Genomic DNA, 14803 nt, shown 5'->3' with positions numbered 1-14803 from the left:
GAGATGTCAAAATGCTTTCCATAGACAAGTACAATGAGGACTGCTGGAGTGTGTATGTGTAAGCACTAGCTTATTTGGGAGGAAATTGATAAGAGCTCAGCAGGAAAAATCAATCCAGTTACACTATGCAATCTGATTTATATCTACCAACAACTACAAAGCACAAAGGCCTGCCTGAGTGGACACAAACTGAATGCATTGTTAAGGTATGTCTTTGTATTATGTAGTTTTTTTTTCAATTTCAACGTTTTTATTGAATTTTAACAATGTACCGTATTTTTCCGTCTATAAGACGCCCCCATGTATAAGACGCCCCCAACTTTTCTTACCCAAAATTCAGAAGTCAATATTTTAAATGATATTATGCATCACACTTACCTCTGAGCCAATCACTTTATTCAGCCTCTGTTGCATCACTGGTTTCTTCATCACTTTTAGCTTCAAACATATCAGTTTCTTCAACTTCTGCTGCATCACTGCTGTCTGCTGAGTCACTGTCTATATATACAAGATCATCCTCAGTTCCGTCCCTGGCATTGCTGATTCCACATTTCTTGAAGGACTTCACAATCACCTCTTGTTCGACACCATACCATGAGTTTAGAGAGTTTACAGGTTGTTTTTCACTTTGACATTTTTATGGACACAGAATGCTCAGACATTACTGCTCAGACATCAAAAGATTTATGACTGGAGGAGAACTGTTATGTTGTCTCTGCAATCCGTGAGGCTAGTTTGCAGTGGTATCTGCACTTTCAAAACCGCGGCCCCCGTGTATAAGACGCACCTCTATTTTTAGATAAAGATTTTTATGAAAAAGTAGCGTCTTATACACGGAAAAATACGGTATATCATATAAAGTACAGTAAACAATACTGTGATGCATATAATGGAGAAGTATGGAGATTACAGGTCTTCTGAAGCGGTCAGGTTTAGTGGTCTCAGGATCTCGGGGTTTCTTGAAACAGGAGAATATCAAGAGAAAAGAGGGACAGCCCGGATAAGGGAATCCGGAGAACTGTGGTCCGTATTATGTCGTTTTTAAGTAAATTTTAAGGTGTATAGAAGATGTAAAATCAAAGTGTACAGTGTATGGCCAGATCAGATAGCCAAAACATTTCTGCAGATGTCGCAAACCACAAGTTTGTTTACTTTTCTGAACATAATCAGTTAAATGGAGCAGTGATTACCTTTGGGCACATTAAATTAACTTTCCCAAACACGATTGTTACACAGATATGACAAAGATTTGAGCAATGCTAGAGATAAAAAAAGACAAGAAAAACTGGAAGTACTGGCCAAAGAAACATTCATGTATACTGGAAAATGGTTGCTGAAATGTAAAATAAAAAGAAAACACTAATCTGTGAAAGCGAATATTATCTACAACTCCATTTCCAAAAAAGTTGGGAAACTGTGTAAAAATCTACATAAAAACAGAATGTAATGATTTGCAAATCTCATAAACCCAGATTTTATTCACAATAGAAAATAGAAAACATATCAAATGTTTAAACTGAGGAAATGTACCATTTTAAGAAAAAAATAAGGTAATTTTTAAATAAATGGCAATAGAAGCAGATCTCTAAAAAGTTAAGACAGAGCAACAAAAGGCTGGCAAAGTAATTGGTACTAACAAGGAAGAGCTAAACGCCAAGAGCCAAAGCTCATTTAAAATGGTCTTGAAGGCCAGCAGCTCCATATCTGGTGTCCCGTGTCTGTGACACCGGTCTTGTAACACCTCTGGGCTTAGAGACCACTCTCCCTAAAAACTGATGTACACCATCGCCGTGCAATTGTCTGACTGGATCTGGAATGAATGGCACAATAACAGGTCAGTCCAACGATGAAGAAATAGCTAAATTGTTTAAAGATCCAAGATGTTAATAGGGAAGAGGAGATTCTACCAAAGACCAAGTCCCCTGCAAAGATGGATGGCACAGAGCTCCTCCACACCCCAACAAGACAACATCCATTGTAAAACTTTTCCAAAGTACAGGAATTTTCCATAAGATGGAGATAGTCTGGTTCTTGGTGTTAAACAAAGCAGTCTGTCCAAAATCAAGAATAATTTGTCACATGAAGGCGGAATGTTGCCTTGCAGACTGGAGTGGAACTGATAAAATGGAACTGTTTCAAAAGAAGCTACAATCAATCCGAAGACTCTTTTGCAAAACTGAGACTCGGGCAGCTCCTGGATTGGAATGCATGAACCTGAGACTGGAGATTCTGATGTTTCCCCTGGTAAAGGAACACCTGATCCAATATGTTTTCAGGACAGGCCCCAGATACTAAAAGTGATGAGTTGAAACCAGATTGAGGATTCACCTGAACTAGTCTGAGAGACATTGTCCCCAGAGCCCTTGCCAAAAGTTTCTTCAAACAAGAGGAGGTCGCCCAAGAAGCCCACTATCTCAAGAGCACAAGATGTCCAACACTGGAGCCAGCATCTTGGTGAACAACTATGGTGCAGAGGAGAGGCTGAATGGAAGGGCCATGAACTGGCCAGACTTCAAAGCTGAGAAAGTACTGATACACTGGAAAGATGGAAACATATAAAATGTCCAACAAGGCCAGAAAGTCTCCCTGGTAAAAGGAAGGAAGGATGACAGATCTCAAAGTTTCACTGCAGAATTTTTCAGACTCAAAATGAGAGGATTTTAAACCTTAAGGTCTAGATTGAGTTACCCCCTTTTGGCATGGGAACAGTGAATAGTTTGGGGCCACCAAAACCAATCCATAGCAGAAACTGGGCAATGATCCCTTGGTCCAAGAGTCTGGAATGCCCGATGGAGATTGGCAAGGTGCTAAGGGAACAGGAGGGACTGGATGTTAGAAAGCAAGGACAGGGTAGAAAAAGATGCTTGAGTTAGACACCACCTCTTGCACCTAAGCAACCAGGATGCAAGTTTTCCAGGCGTCCGCATACAGACATCCATACATTCCAGAAAGTGAGAGCTCATCTTCATGTCGAGGAGGGCTTGCTGGTGGATTTCACAAATTAGTGTGTCAGGTCTTGCAGGTAGTTGGACAGCTCAGCTTGACAGGTCTTGACATGGAGGTAGATGTGATGCCTAAAGGATACTTCTGTGAAGTAACAGATGTAGATGACTTGTGGGTCTATGCCTTAGTCCTTTTCCACTGGGGGAGAGGATTACTCTAGCTCCCAGTAGAATTCATCAAGGGTGGAACCAAGAAGAAGATGTTATTCCACTAGGCCTGGCGCAGCAAATGCTCCTTGCAAGCGAGTTCCTCAATCCAGCACTTTAGCCACAAAGTCCTGTGCATATATATTGACAGGAAACTGTATATAGTTATATATTCTGCCCTTAAGAGACTACACCCAGGGAAGAAGTACGATCTACTTTATCACAGAACGGGCCTTCCATTCAGTCTACATGTGCAGCATTGGGAGGCTTGACTGGAAGGATTGTATGCCACCAATGTTGAAGGAAACACCAAAAAATCCTTTATAGCCAAACTTGCAGAAGATACAGGGCATATAAATGGACTCATGTAGGCCTAAATGTTAGCTGGTAAAAAGCAGAGTAAGACACAAGCAAATCGTATTGCTAATCTGTTACCTAATGTATTTTTGGTAGCAGGAGCAATTGCCATACACCATAGTGGGTATTGTGGATGCAGACAATTAGAACTTATATAGTTCTGCAAACCAACAGGATGTCTCAACACTGCCGCCTTCAAAGCTACTCATTTGTAACACAAACCCTGCTGACCAACACTGAATTTCTGCTGAAGCATTTTTTAAAATACCACATTCCTGGTATTCTATTGTCCAGGTTGGTGCTATACATACAAATCTTTAGGGATGCATCCACTGTAGACATCCTTCTGGATTATATTTAATGTTATTGTCAAAAACTATACAACGGTAACACACATGCTCTGTATACATAGTTAGGACTTCCTGCCCGTGTGATATTTCTTAAGTGCATACTGACATACAATATACTTTATATTACCTGAAATAGTTAAGTTGAGGTAAATATGGTATCCAACCGGAACTTCAAGATGACAGTCCTGAGGTAGCGCAAAGCAAAATAGCCTGGTATTATGACTGACATCCATTTTTGAAGTTAGCCTGCATTTCCTATAATAATGACCTAAAGGGAATATATTTGAAAGATGCATGAATGTCATATAGTTGTACAGCTGATAAAAAAAATACATGTCATCCAACACATAAAATAATACACCAAAGTAGTTCAAAGGTAAAATATTACTTTCTTGCCAATGGTTTGGGTTTAGGCTGCAAAATCATAAATAAAGAACAACAAATAAATTAATATTCCTAATATATTAAAGATAAATTCCAGTTAGCAGTAAAATGTTAGTAGTATGTGGTTTTTTTTGTGTAATAGCCCTTTAAGTCTAGAAGATACTTGCCTTAATGCAGCCTTCCTCCCTGCCATGCTGTGTGTCCTACAAAGATGCCCCTTTTCACCTGTCATCACGTACAATAACAGACCAGCAGTTAGGATGTAAAGGGCCCACATACATGATGGGAGCAGACCAGACCGGTGGAGAGCGCTTGGGTCTTGCTATTCTCAATTTTTGCCGTTGTGTGAGACTTGAAGGCAAAACATCTACCACAACCTCACCTTTTGTGCATAGTTATTCACTGCCCTATTTCCTCTACACAGCTGTGGCAGTTTCTATTTCAGTTATTCAGTTAGGATCAACCTACACATTATGTCATTGTTTGTTGTTTAAGTGACACCAAACTCAAGAGTTAAATCCTAAAAATGCATTCAAGTACCCTAACTACTAAACAAAATGTAACTTATTTGTGTATCACTCAGCTGAAGATCCTCAAATCATCTCTGAATTCATGCCGACTCCTTTCTTTCTGGAGGGTGGCTACTTTTGTGCACCAAAACACATGGTAACACAGTCTAACACACTAGCCGTTGTTGTAATGCACTGTTATGGAAAAACATGGTGCATGCCCATTTTTAGGTCAATTGTGGTGCACTGGCAGCCCATTAAAATTAATAGGCTGCCCTTATGCATCACACTTTAAAGCACGGCAACAGACTACCTGGATGTAAATGGGCCCTAATGCAAAAAAGGACTGTCATGGCCTTTTGCACAGTACAGTATGTGTGTGTATATATCATAATTATTCACCCCTTTGCTAGGAATTACAGCCTTGAGTTTGCATGGATAGATCTTTGTCAGCTTTGCACATTCCAATTTTGGACTTTGCCCTTTACAAAAAAGTAAACTTTACCAGGCTGTATGTGGATTATAATTAAATGGCTTTTTTTAAGTTCAGCCACAAATTATCTATTGGACTGAGATCTGGACTCCGACTTGGACATTTTAGGTAATTCTCATGCAGTTCTGACTTTATGGTGGCAGACATTGTCATGCTGGATAACAAATCCTCTTCCTAGGCTCTGGTTTCTTGCAGACTGTATCAGGTTTTCCTAAGAGCTTGCTGAATTAATTCTACTATCTAACCTCACAAGCCTTCCAGGGCCTTCTGCAGAGACACATCCCCACAGAATGAAGCAGCCAGCCCATAATTAATTGTGGGGATGGTGACTGAATACATTTGCATGCATAATTATTAGGAAAGTCAGTATTGTGACATTTTGTTTCTATAACTGTTTTCCAACTCGACATCATATAAAATCTTAATGCTTAATGGAGGAAACAATTTACAGTTAATATGTAATTGCTTAATGAGGGAGGGTGTGGCCTAAAGTATTTAAGACCTTGTATTTAGGTGTGGACAATTCATTAACTCAGGTAAAATTGGCCAAAAATAGAATTATCCAACACTCGAAAGACAAAAATTATAAAAGGCCTTTGAGACAGATGCAACATTCTGAAAATTACTAAAACAATGAGGTGTGACTACAGGACAATCAAATGTTTAGTTACAAATAGTCAAAAAGCAGAGTTGCAAGAACATTTAGGAGAAGAAAAAGCAAAAAAATTGCCCGCAATACACTTGAGAAAAATAAATATAAAACTATCAGGAAATCAAGGGCCTCCAATGCCACCAAATTCCAGATCTACATCCTATCTGAAATGTTCAGATGTAGAAGGTGTAAAGTATTTGGAGGCAATGCTAAGATAAACAAAACGCAACCACCACTGATTATTATTATTAAAATGTTGCAATGCCAAAATATACCTAAAGACTTTTACAAAGGTTTTATGGACAGATACAATGAGAATGACTCTTAATGGATCAAATGAGTTGGCTCATTTTAGGATAAAAACATAACTTAAAAATATCCCAGCCCACCCGCAACTTACTACATTGTCAAGTCTCTCTCTACGAGGGAGCTGAATCATATGTCCAGCTCTAAAATACATAGGCTTTTTACTTACAAAGCTCTAACAGTATATAGACATATATAGCAGGCACTAATTTTGTGAAATGAAAAAAAGATATGGTGGAGCCATCCTGAAAATTCAGATACGTCCGGGTATTGCTAAACATGTGACACCTCATGTCCTCCTAGAACGCAGTGCTTGGTGCCTGAGTGGCCAACTACCTTGCCCAAGTGCTGTCAGGCAACTGTTAAAGAGGAACTTTACCCATATTTTCAAAACAACAACAAATGTTTAGTAATGGCAATCTACAAACACATACTTATAGATCATGGCCGGCTTTGTATTCTTCGCATACCTTGTTTTTCTTTTCCTCTCCATTCTTCTCACAGTGGCCATTTTTACTAAGGGCAGATGATTACATCTCCCTTTGCTTCATGGAACTCTGGCACATGTGAAACACGTTAACTCTAACCTATCTATTGCCTGTGTTAATGCTCTGTTGTCCAGTTGGCTTAGTGGCATATGCTTTCTAAAAATGCATGAACCTACAAGTTTTTATTTACGGACTCTTGTGAGTATCAAATTTGCTTTTATATCAATTTAAAATAAAGAGCGGTATTACACTAAAAGAGGGTGCTGTTCTTGTTTTCTTTTTTTGCAAGTGCTTTGAGGTATCCCAACCTACAATTGAACAACAGCCCCGTTCTGTGAAAATATATGGGATTTTCCTCTGGGTCCTTGGAGAGTGAGGAAGTTCTACGGAAATGCTGAACAGTTTGGATAATATGCTATCTTCAGTGTTCTTCATGCCTGAGACAGAAAGGCCGCAAATTGGCCTGCTTGCTGAGTGTTCTTCATGACCGAGACAAAAAGGATACACTGAGCCTAAGCGCTTAGCAAAGTATTTCCTTCCATTTCCAATGCTAAAATGAACATTTCAGCTGTATTCTGCAGTTAGGCTAAGATGGTGTCTAGTAGAGGATTTTAACATAGATGCTGGGTGCACCACCTGCATATGAGTCCGTAGGGTCTCAAACGAAAATTCATAGCTTCCAGTGATAGGAAAACACTACATGGAAACTACCTCAAACCTCACTTTTTGTAATGAAGAGCTTTGTGACCTATATTTGGTTTATTGCTTTTATTAATATTAACGCTCAGGGAGGTCCTCATTACCAATCCATGCAAACCTTCAAAGGGAAAAAAATTGTAACTTGATAACCTTGTAATAGGGTCAAAACTATTTTTACAATAGGTCAAATGACCAATACAAATGATGTACAAGCAGTTTTCAGTTAAAATGTTTGGTTGGAAATTAATGCTGATCATCATCATAGTGCTTGAGAATTGGAAGATAGCATTTTTTAATGAAATATTTGTGCTCAAAATGAGCTGCAACAAATCAGTTATTTAGAAAGCCCTCTTGACGTTTATCCCTTCAAACCCAGATTTGTTAAATCTGCTGCATACCAACCTCTTTTAGAGCTTTTAACAAAAGAATTGTTTTCCTCTAGTGATTGCCCCAAGCTCTTCCAGACTGTACAATCCTTCTTCTGCAGTGCCAGTTCCACTTTCCCGGCATTCCCTGAAGCATTAACTGGATATAAAGCACATTAGTATTATCAAACATGGCAACATCTATAAAGGGTAAGTCATAGTCATAAGTCATATACAGAGGAGGAAAACTAGTACATGTTACACACACATATATATATATATATATACACACACACACTGAGTGGCCAGATTATTATGACCACCCCATCAGTACTTCGTTGAGCCACGAGATGACTTAGTTGGGCCGCCTCGTGACTCCACGAGATGTTGAAAGGTGATGCGAGGTATCTGACACTGCACTGTTGCTCTTCTGTTGTCTTGTACCAGTCTTGCCACTCTCCGTTCTGCCCTAACATTGACTACTCGCTGACGGCCACAATTCACACGTTCAGACCCAGATTTTCGGCTGACAGTCCAGTCTTTAAACACTTTAACAACAGCTGCTCTTGAACATTTAACGAATTCTGCTGTTTTGCTGATACTCGCTCCATGGCTCTGAGCGAGAAGGTCCACATCCATGGTCATAGAAATGTCAATGTAATAATATCATAGCTATTATTCTGGATTTAAAGGGGTTTTCCACTTTCAATAAAACCTTTAGAAACATATTTGCACCCTTGCCAACTTTCTGAGATAAGAAAGCGGGAGATGCTTAAAAGAAATATAACGACTTTTAGGCTCCATTCACACCTAGACATCAGCGGTTTTGCGCAGGTTAGTCTGTGTTTTCGTCTAGTGTGTTTAGCACGTTTTTGTCCCATTTGAAATTTTTTGCATGTGTTAGACACACGCTCATGAAGACGCACATTTTAGCAGGCAGATTGGAAGACATTGCAGCCAATGGACAAGCGCGCGCAAAAACACGCACAGAAATGTGAAAAATGCTTGTATTGCACGTTTCCAAGTGTTTCCATTGAAGTCTATGGTGCCAAACGTGCTATAATCTGCCAAAAAAAAGCTCATATACTTGTTCCAGCATTTGGTGTTTTACAGCCTGCGACAAAACACTCAGGTGTGAATAGGGGCCATTGAGAATTTTGCTGCGCCTAGCTTTGAGCGTCAAAACACCTAGGTGTGAACAGGGACTTAGATTACTTAAAGTGACATTAAACCCTCAGATTTTTTTACATAAACCAATACTGTAATGTGTGCCTTACTGTAATCCATGGTAGTTTCCCTTCTCTTTGCTGCTCTTCCTTTTAAATCCTCATGTCTTCTCATGCTGGGGGAGAACTTCCCTTTGCAGCTGAGTGCCTCTTCCTGTAGTGCTGGCTCAGGTTGTGAACCTGCACACAGACACCATGTATCCATTCCAGAGACAAGGCAGTCTGCTGCAAAACAGAAGTTCTGCCCAGCATGAGAAGAGATACGGATTTAAAAGGAAGAGCAGCAAAGAGAAGGGAAACAACCTTGAGCTGCAACAAATCAGTTATTTAGAAAGCCCTCTTGACGTTTATCCCTTCAAACCCAGATTTGTTAAATCTGCTGCATACCAACCTCTTTTAGAGCTTTTAACAAAAGAATTGTTTTCCTCTAGTGATTGCCCCAAGCTCTTCCAGACTGTACAATCCTTCTTCTGCAGTGCCAGTTCCACTTTCCCGGCATTCCCTGAAGCATTAACTGGATATAAAGCACATTAGTATTATCAAACATGGCAACATCTATAAAGGGTAAGTCATAGTCATAAGTCATATACAGAGGAGGAAAACTAGTACATGTTACACACACATATATATATATATATATACACACACACACTGAGTGGCCAGATTATTATGACCACCCCATCAGTACTTCGTTGAGCCACGAGATGACTTAGTTGGGCCGCCTCGTGACTCCACGAGATGTTGAAAGGTGATGCGAGGTATCTGACACTGCACTGTTGCTCTTCTGTTGTCTTGTACCAGTCTTGCCACTCTCCGTTCTGCCCTAACATTGACTACTCGCTGACGGCCACAATTCACACGTTCAGACCCAGATTTTCGGCTGACAGTCCAGTCTTTAAACACTTTAACAACAGCTGCTCTTGAACATTTAACGAATTCTGCTGTTTTGCTGATACTCGCTCCATGGCTCTGAGCGAGAAGGTCCACATCCATGGTCATAGAAATGTCAATGTAATAATATCATAGCTATTATTCTGGATTTAAAGGGGTTTTCCACTTTCAATAAAACCTTTAGAAACATATTTGCACCCTTGCCAACTTTCTGAGATAAGAAAGCGGGAGATGCTTAAAAGAAATATAACGACTTTTAGGCTCCATTCACACCTAGACATCAGCGGTTTTGCGCATGTTAGTCTGTGTTTTCGTCTAGTGTGTTTAGCACGTTTTTGTACCATTTGAAATTTTTTGCATGTGTTAGACACACGCTCATGAAGACGCACATTTTAGCAGGCAGATTGGAAGACATTGCAGCCAATGGACAAGCGCGCGCAAAAACACGCACAGAAATGTGAAAAATGCTTGTATTGCACGTTTCCAAGTGTTTCCATTGAAGTCTATGGTGCCAAACGTGCTATAATCTGCCAAAAAAAAGCTCATATACTTGTTCCAGCATTTGGTGTTTTACAGCCTGCGACAAAACACTCAGGTGTGAATAGGGGCCATTGAGAATTTTGCTGCGCCTAGCTTTGAGCGTCAAAACACCTAGGTGTGAACAGGGACTTAGATTACTTAAAGTGACATTAAACCCTCAGATTTTTTTACATAAACCAATACTGTAATGTGTGCCTTACTGTAATCCATGGTAGTTTCCCTTCTCTTTGCTGCTCTTCCTTTTAAATCCTCATGTCTTCTCATGCTGGGGGAGAACTTCCCTTTGCAGCTGAGTGCCTCTTCCTGTAGTGCTGGCTCAGGTTGTGAACCTGCACACAGACACCATGTATCCATTCCAGAGACAAGGCAGTCTGCTGCAAAACAGAAGTTCTGCCCAGCATGTGAAGAGATACGGATTTAAAAGGAAGAGCAGCAAAGAGAAGGGAAACAACCATGGATTACAGTAAGGCACACATTACAGTATTGTTTTATGTTAAAAAATCTGAGGGTTTAATGTCACTTTAAGCACTGTGTACAATTGATCCCCATGTAGGACAGTGGGGAAAACCTATTCCCACCTCCTGTGTTTTGGTCATGAGATTTTATCGTCTCATATACTTTTCCTTGCTCTGAGGGGCCACTCTGCAGTTTCTTAAGTTCCAAACCGAGTTTGTCTGGCTCCTTCCCCTATGATAAGACCACATTTGGTCAGCTGACTAGTGAACTGTTAATGGCTGCAGCCTGGAGCTCTATCTGGACCAGGAACAATATATAGGTGAGGCTGGATCATGTGCGCAACTTAGAGGAGGGGGGCCAGACTACCAAAGTGGACAGCAGTGAGGAGGATGGGGCAAGCAGGTGTATAACAGATTGTCCAACTCCTTTTATTTCTGATTATTGTAGGGACGGATGGTGCAGACAATTGCCAGTGTCACAGCTATTGCCACAGCAAAGAGTGGCTTGAAGAGGTTCCATGATAATATTTATTTTAAAGGGTCCCCATCTAAGCCACACCCAGCACCTTTACTGCAATACGGGATTTGTTACATCTCCAAATGCAACAATATATCAATTATTTATATTTCCTGGCTCTGACAAAGCAGATAATATAGAAATTAGCATTGCTTTGATTCCTGACAAATGTATTATCTGTCCATGTGTCTAACTACTTTATGGTCTGTGTTAGCATGTGGGTAAAAGGACAGCAGACTATGTACGGTGTATACAATATATAGACTCAGACTCTAACCATACTCCTTTAAGCTATGCCCATTATTCAGATCTATTTTGCCATGCCAATTTTCGCAGTGATGTGATCTGGGTGCCACATGCCTTGTCCATCTTAAGTTCCAAAGTTGGCAGGTATGGCTACTTGTAGTCACCATTGGAAACCTGGGTCACCACGCAGAAGCACAGAAAGTGCCAGAACAAGGACATTCACCAGGTGCAATTTAACTCACATTAAGCTTGCTTACAGAGTTTTTCAAACAAAGTGGCTTGAGTTCAAACACAGGTGTTTAAACAAAAGGAGTCTTCAACCGTTAAGTATCATCCTAAAGTTCATGTGCTAGTAAGCTTGGAGGTTTTGCTTAGTACACAGTGTGTCACATGTATACAAAACAGGGTGACAGCTCCAGGATGAATACCGCTGTGACAGTTGTGAGCAGTTTGCCCTACATTAGAGATTTTGACAAGTGAATTGCAACACTGGGGAGACTTGACCACCTTGAGAGGAGTCTTCTGCGCACTGAGCAGGCAGTTAATAGGGTTCATGCGGAGAGATAAGTGAGGATGATCAGGTAGGAAGCTGGGTTACTGTAGCTACAGAGAATGGAAGGGACTCACAGAAAATGAAGACCAGTCCTGTGTTTGAGCACCCAAACACATTTGTCAAGTTGAGTGAAGATTTACAGGTGGCAAACCCAGGAGGTGGCAGCCCTAGATGTCAATGCTACCCCTAACATGCAATACATCAGATCCCACCACATAAACCTCTATGATCCGTCTGTAGGGGTGGGTGCTTGGCTAAACTCCAACTGAACTTTCAAGCCGGTTTACTGCAGTACCATATAAAAGAAAAAAACAAAAACACCAACAATTCAAGGGTACACAGACCCTCTTTTTCAAAGTGACAAACATATGTATAACCACTACAATATTGGAGTATATATACACTGGCATACTAGCATGCATATCTTAAACAGGTGTTATCAGCCTGATCAATTGTGAACCAGTGTGCTGCGCTTGGTATTGTGATACGTGCTATATTTATACCACAAACGAAACCAATATAAGTGATCAAATCCTACTTGCAACTAAATGCAATCCAAAGGTGCATATGTGCATGAACGTTAATAAATACACGTGTCATATAAATATGGTGAAGGTACGAATATAAAACTGATTGGTTAAATATGATTTATCAGCCTGTCTCACATGTATGCTAGTATGCCAGTGTATATATACTCCCACATTTTAGTGGTTATACATATGTTTGTCACTTTGAAAAATAGCAGTGTATATGGGGAACAGCATCGAACAATCCCAACATATGGTATGCTGGTACTTTAACCCTAAAATTACACTACACCCTACAGACAGCTCCTCCTAAATGTAAGTGGTGTTGGTAGATTGTGTAAGAAATTGCATAGTTATGTTTTCCTCCTGAAACCACATTGTAGAATATTCAGCTCTGTTTGAAGCTTTTACAGGCCTATCCAGTTTTGAGAAGAAGGGGGGGGCTATCATTTTAAGTGGAAGATAATTTTTTTGTTTTGTTTTGGATTTTTTTTTTTAGATAAAATCAGCATTTTTTTTTTTGTACAGGCAGGATTCTTGCTGAGATGAAGTAACACTTGTGCCAATGTATGGGGGTTATGTCATTGGGTCTGGCCAATCAAGCAATTAAAGACTCAGAACCCTAAAGAAGACTGGTACGAAGATGAAATCACCACTGGGGTGGGTCCTGGACCAGGCAATATTGATCATATGCAGCATAAACTGCAGCAAGATAACAGAATGGCAGGTAACAGTTCACAATAATGTATGTAAACTCAGCATTTAGCTGCTTGCCTAAATCAGTTCAACCCTAACAATGAAGTAAGGTCAGATTCACACAGTTGCACTGCCATAACATGCATTGGTGCACATTTATTTTGAATTGCACCCTAACATACCATTGCAGAGCACCACAACACATGGTAATGCACTACCATACGTTGTGATGTGCCGTGTTGCTAAAAGATAGTACATACACTTTTTTGGCATATTTTGGTGCGTTAGAGAGCCTGTTCAAATAAATAAGCTGCCTTAACACAACACACGTTAACATGCTACATACATGTGTTAACACACTGCACAGATGTTAACGATCCCTAAATGTCTGCTTTAAATTAATCACAATGAAATTCATCCTCTTTTTCCATATGGCTTCAGAGAATCAAATTGGATGTGTTATCTCACCTGTACACACTGCAATATACCCTCCGTACTCACTCAACGCAACACAGGGTAACAGTGAGAGAGCCACATTGAAGAGCCATGGGCGCCAATCTTGTAGTGTGCTTTGCTCATTTATATCGGTTGCATTTTACTTTTAAGACCACCATCAAGATTAATCAATTTCTATAGGACACTACTTCCCTATATTGTGATGATCAATTTACACATGCAAATGTGTAAAAACTACATTACCCATATGACTATTCCAAACATAAAAGAGGTCCAAGGCTACTTGTTTTATTTATTTGACAAAAGCAGTATGTTAAACTGCATTTATGTTTGGTTTTGTTTTAACATTCAGCAAACATAAGTATTTTTAGAGAATCATATGCACAAGTCCATATATTACATTCAAACACAAAGTAACAATTACGAAAGCCTTCAAAAGATCACACATAAAACTGAAGAATGTTTTTCTTTTCTGTTTATAAGAAAACCTGCTACTTAAGGTTTAATTCTATCATTAGAATGTCATTGTTAAACATATAATTTGTCTTACCTTGAATAGCTTGCACTGCGTGTTCCAACTCTAGAAAAAAAAGAAAAATATGTTTGGAAAAGTTTGCAGTTTAATTAAGGAAAATTAATGGGGACTATTCTTACTGCCAGAGATATGAAAAATGACAGCATATGGACTTTTAAATGCAGCAATGTGGCTATTGTATCTAAAACTGCCTAGCTGGATTTCAAGTAAAGTAATCTGATTACAACTCCAAAACCAGACAACATATTATTACATTATATTTTTTTTATTGCTGTATGTGATACCTTTAGGGAGATTTTACCTCACTTCATTTGGTAACACCATGACAAGAAATAAAAAGTGTTCCATTGAACTCAAAATCTTATTCACCTTTTTGCAAAGTCAGCTGGTCCCCTGAGTACTGGCCCTG

The 14803-nt window shown here is 39.7% G+C and overlaps 1 protein-coding gene across 1 annotated transcript in view; it reads right to left on the bottom strand.

Annotated features, from left to right (window-relative positions):
- Positions 1-14803, bottom strand: part of LOC108787153 (cytochrome b5 reductase 4) — a 78712-nt gene that overhangs the window by 14020 nt on the left and 49889 nt on the right. The window contains exons 8-10 of the mRNA XM_018556626.1: positions 14410-14439; positions 9370-9492; positions 3984-4124 (exon numbers count right to left, since the gene is read on the bottom strand). Coding sequence (XP_018412128.1) covers positions 3984-4124; positions 9370-9492; positions 14410-14439 — 294 coding nt within the window. The remainder of the gene's footprint in view (positions 1-3983; positions 4125-9369; positions 9493-14409; positions 14440-14803) is intronic.

The sequence above is a fragment of the Nanorana parkeri genome, unplaced genomic scaffold (assembly GCF_000935625.1).
Source record: "Nanorana parkeri isolate BGI_ZX_2015 unplaced genomic scaffold, ASM93562v1 scaffold244, whole genome shotgun sequence".
NCBI lineage: Eukaryota > Metazoa > Chordata > Amphibia > Anura > Dicroglossidae > Nanorana > Nanorana parkeri.
Note: the sequence above shows the minus strand (reverse complement) of the source record. Positions and strands in the feature narration are given on the sequence as shown.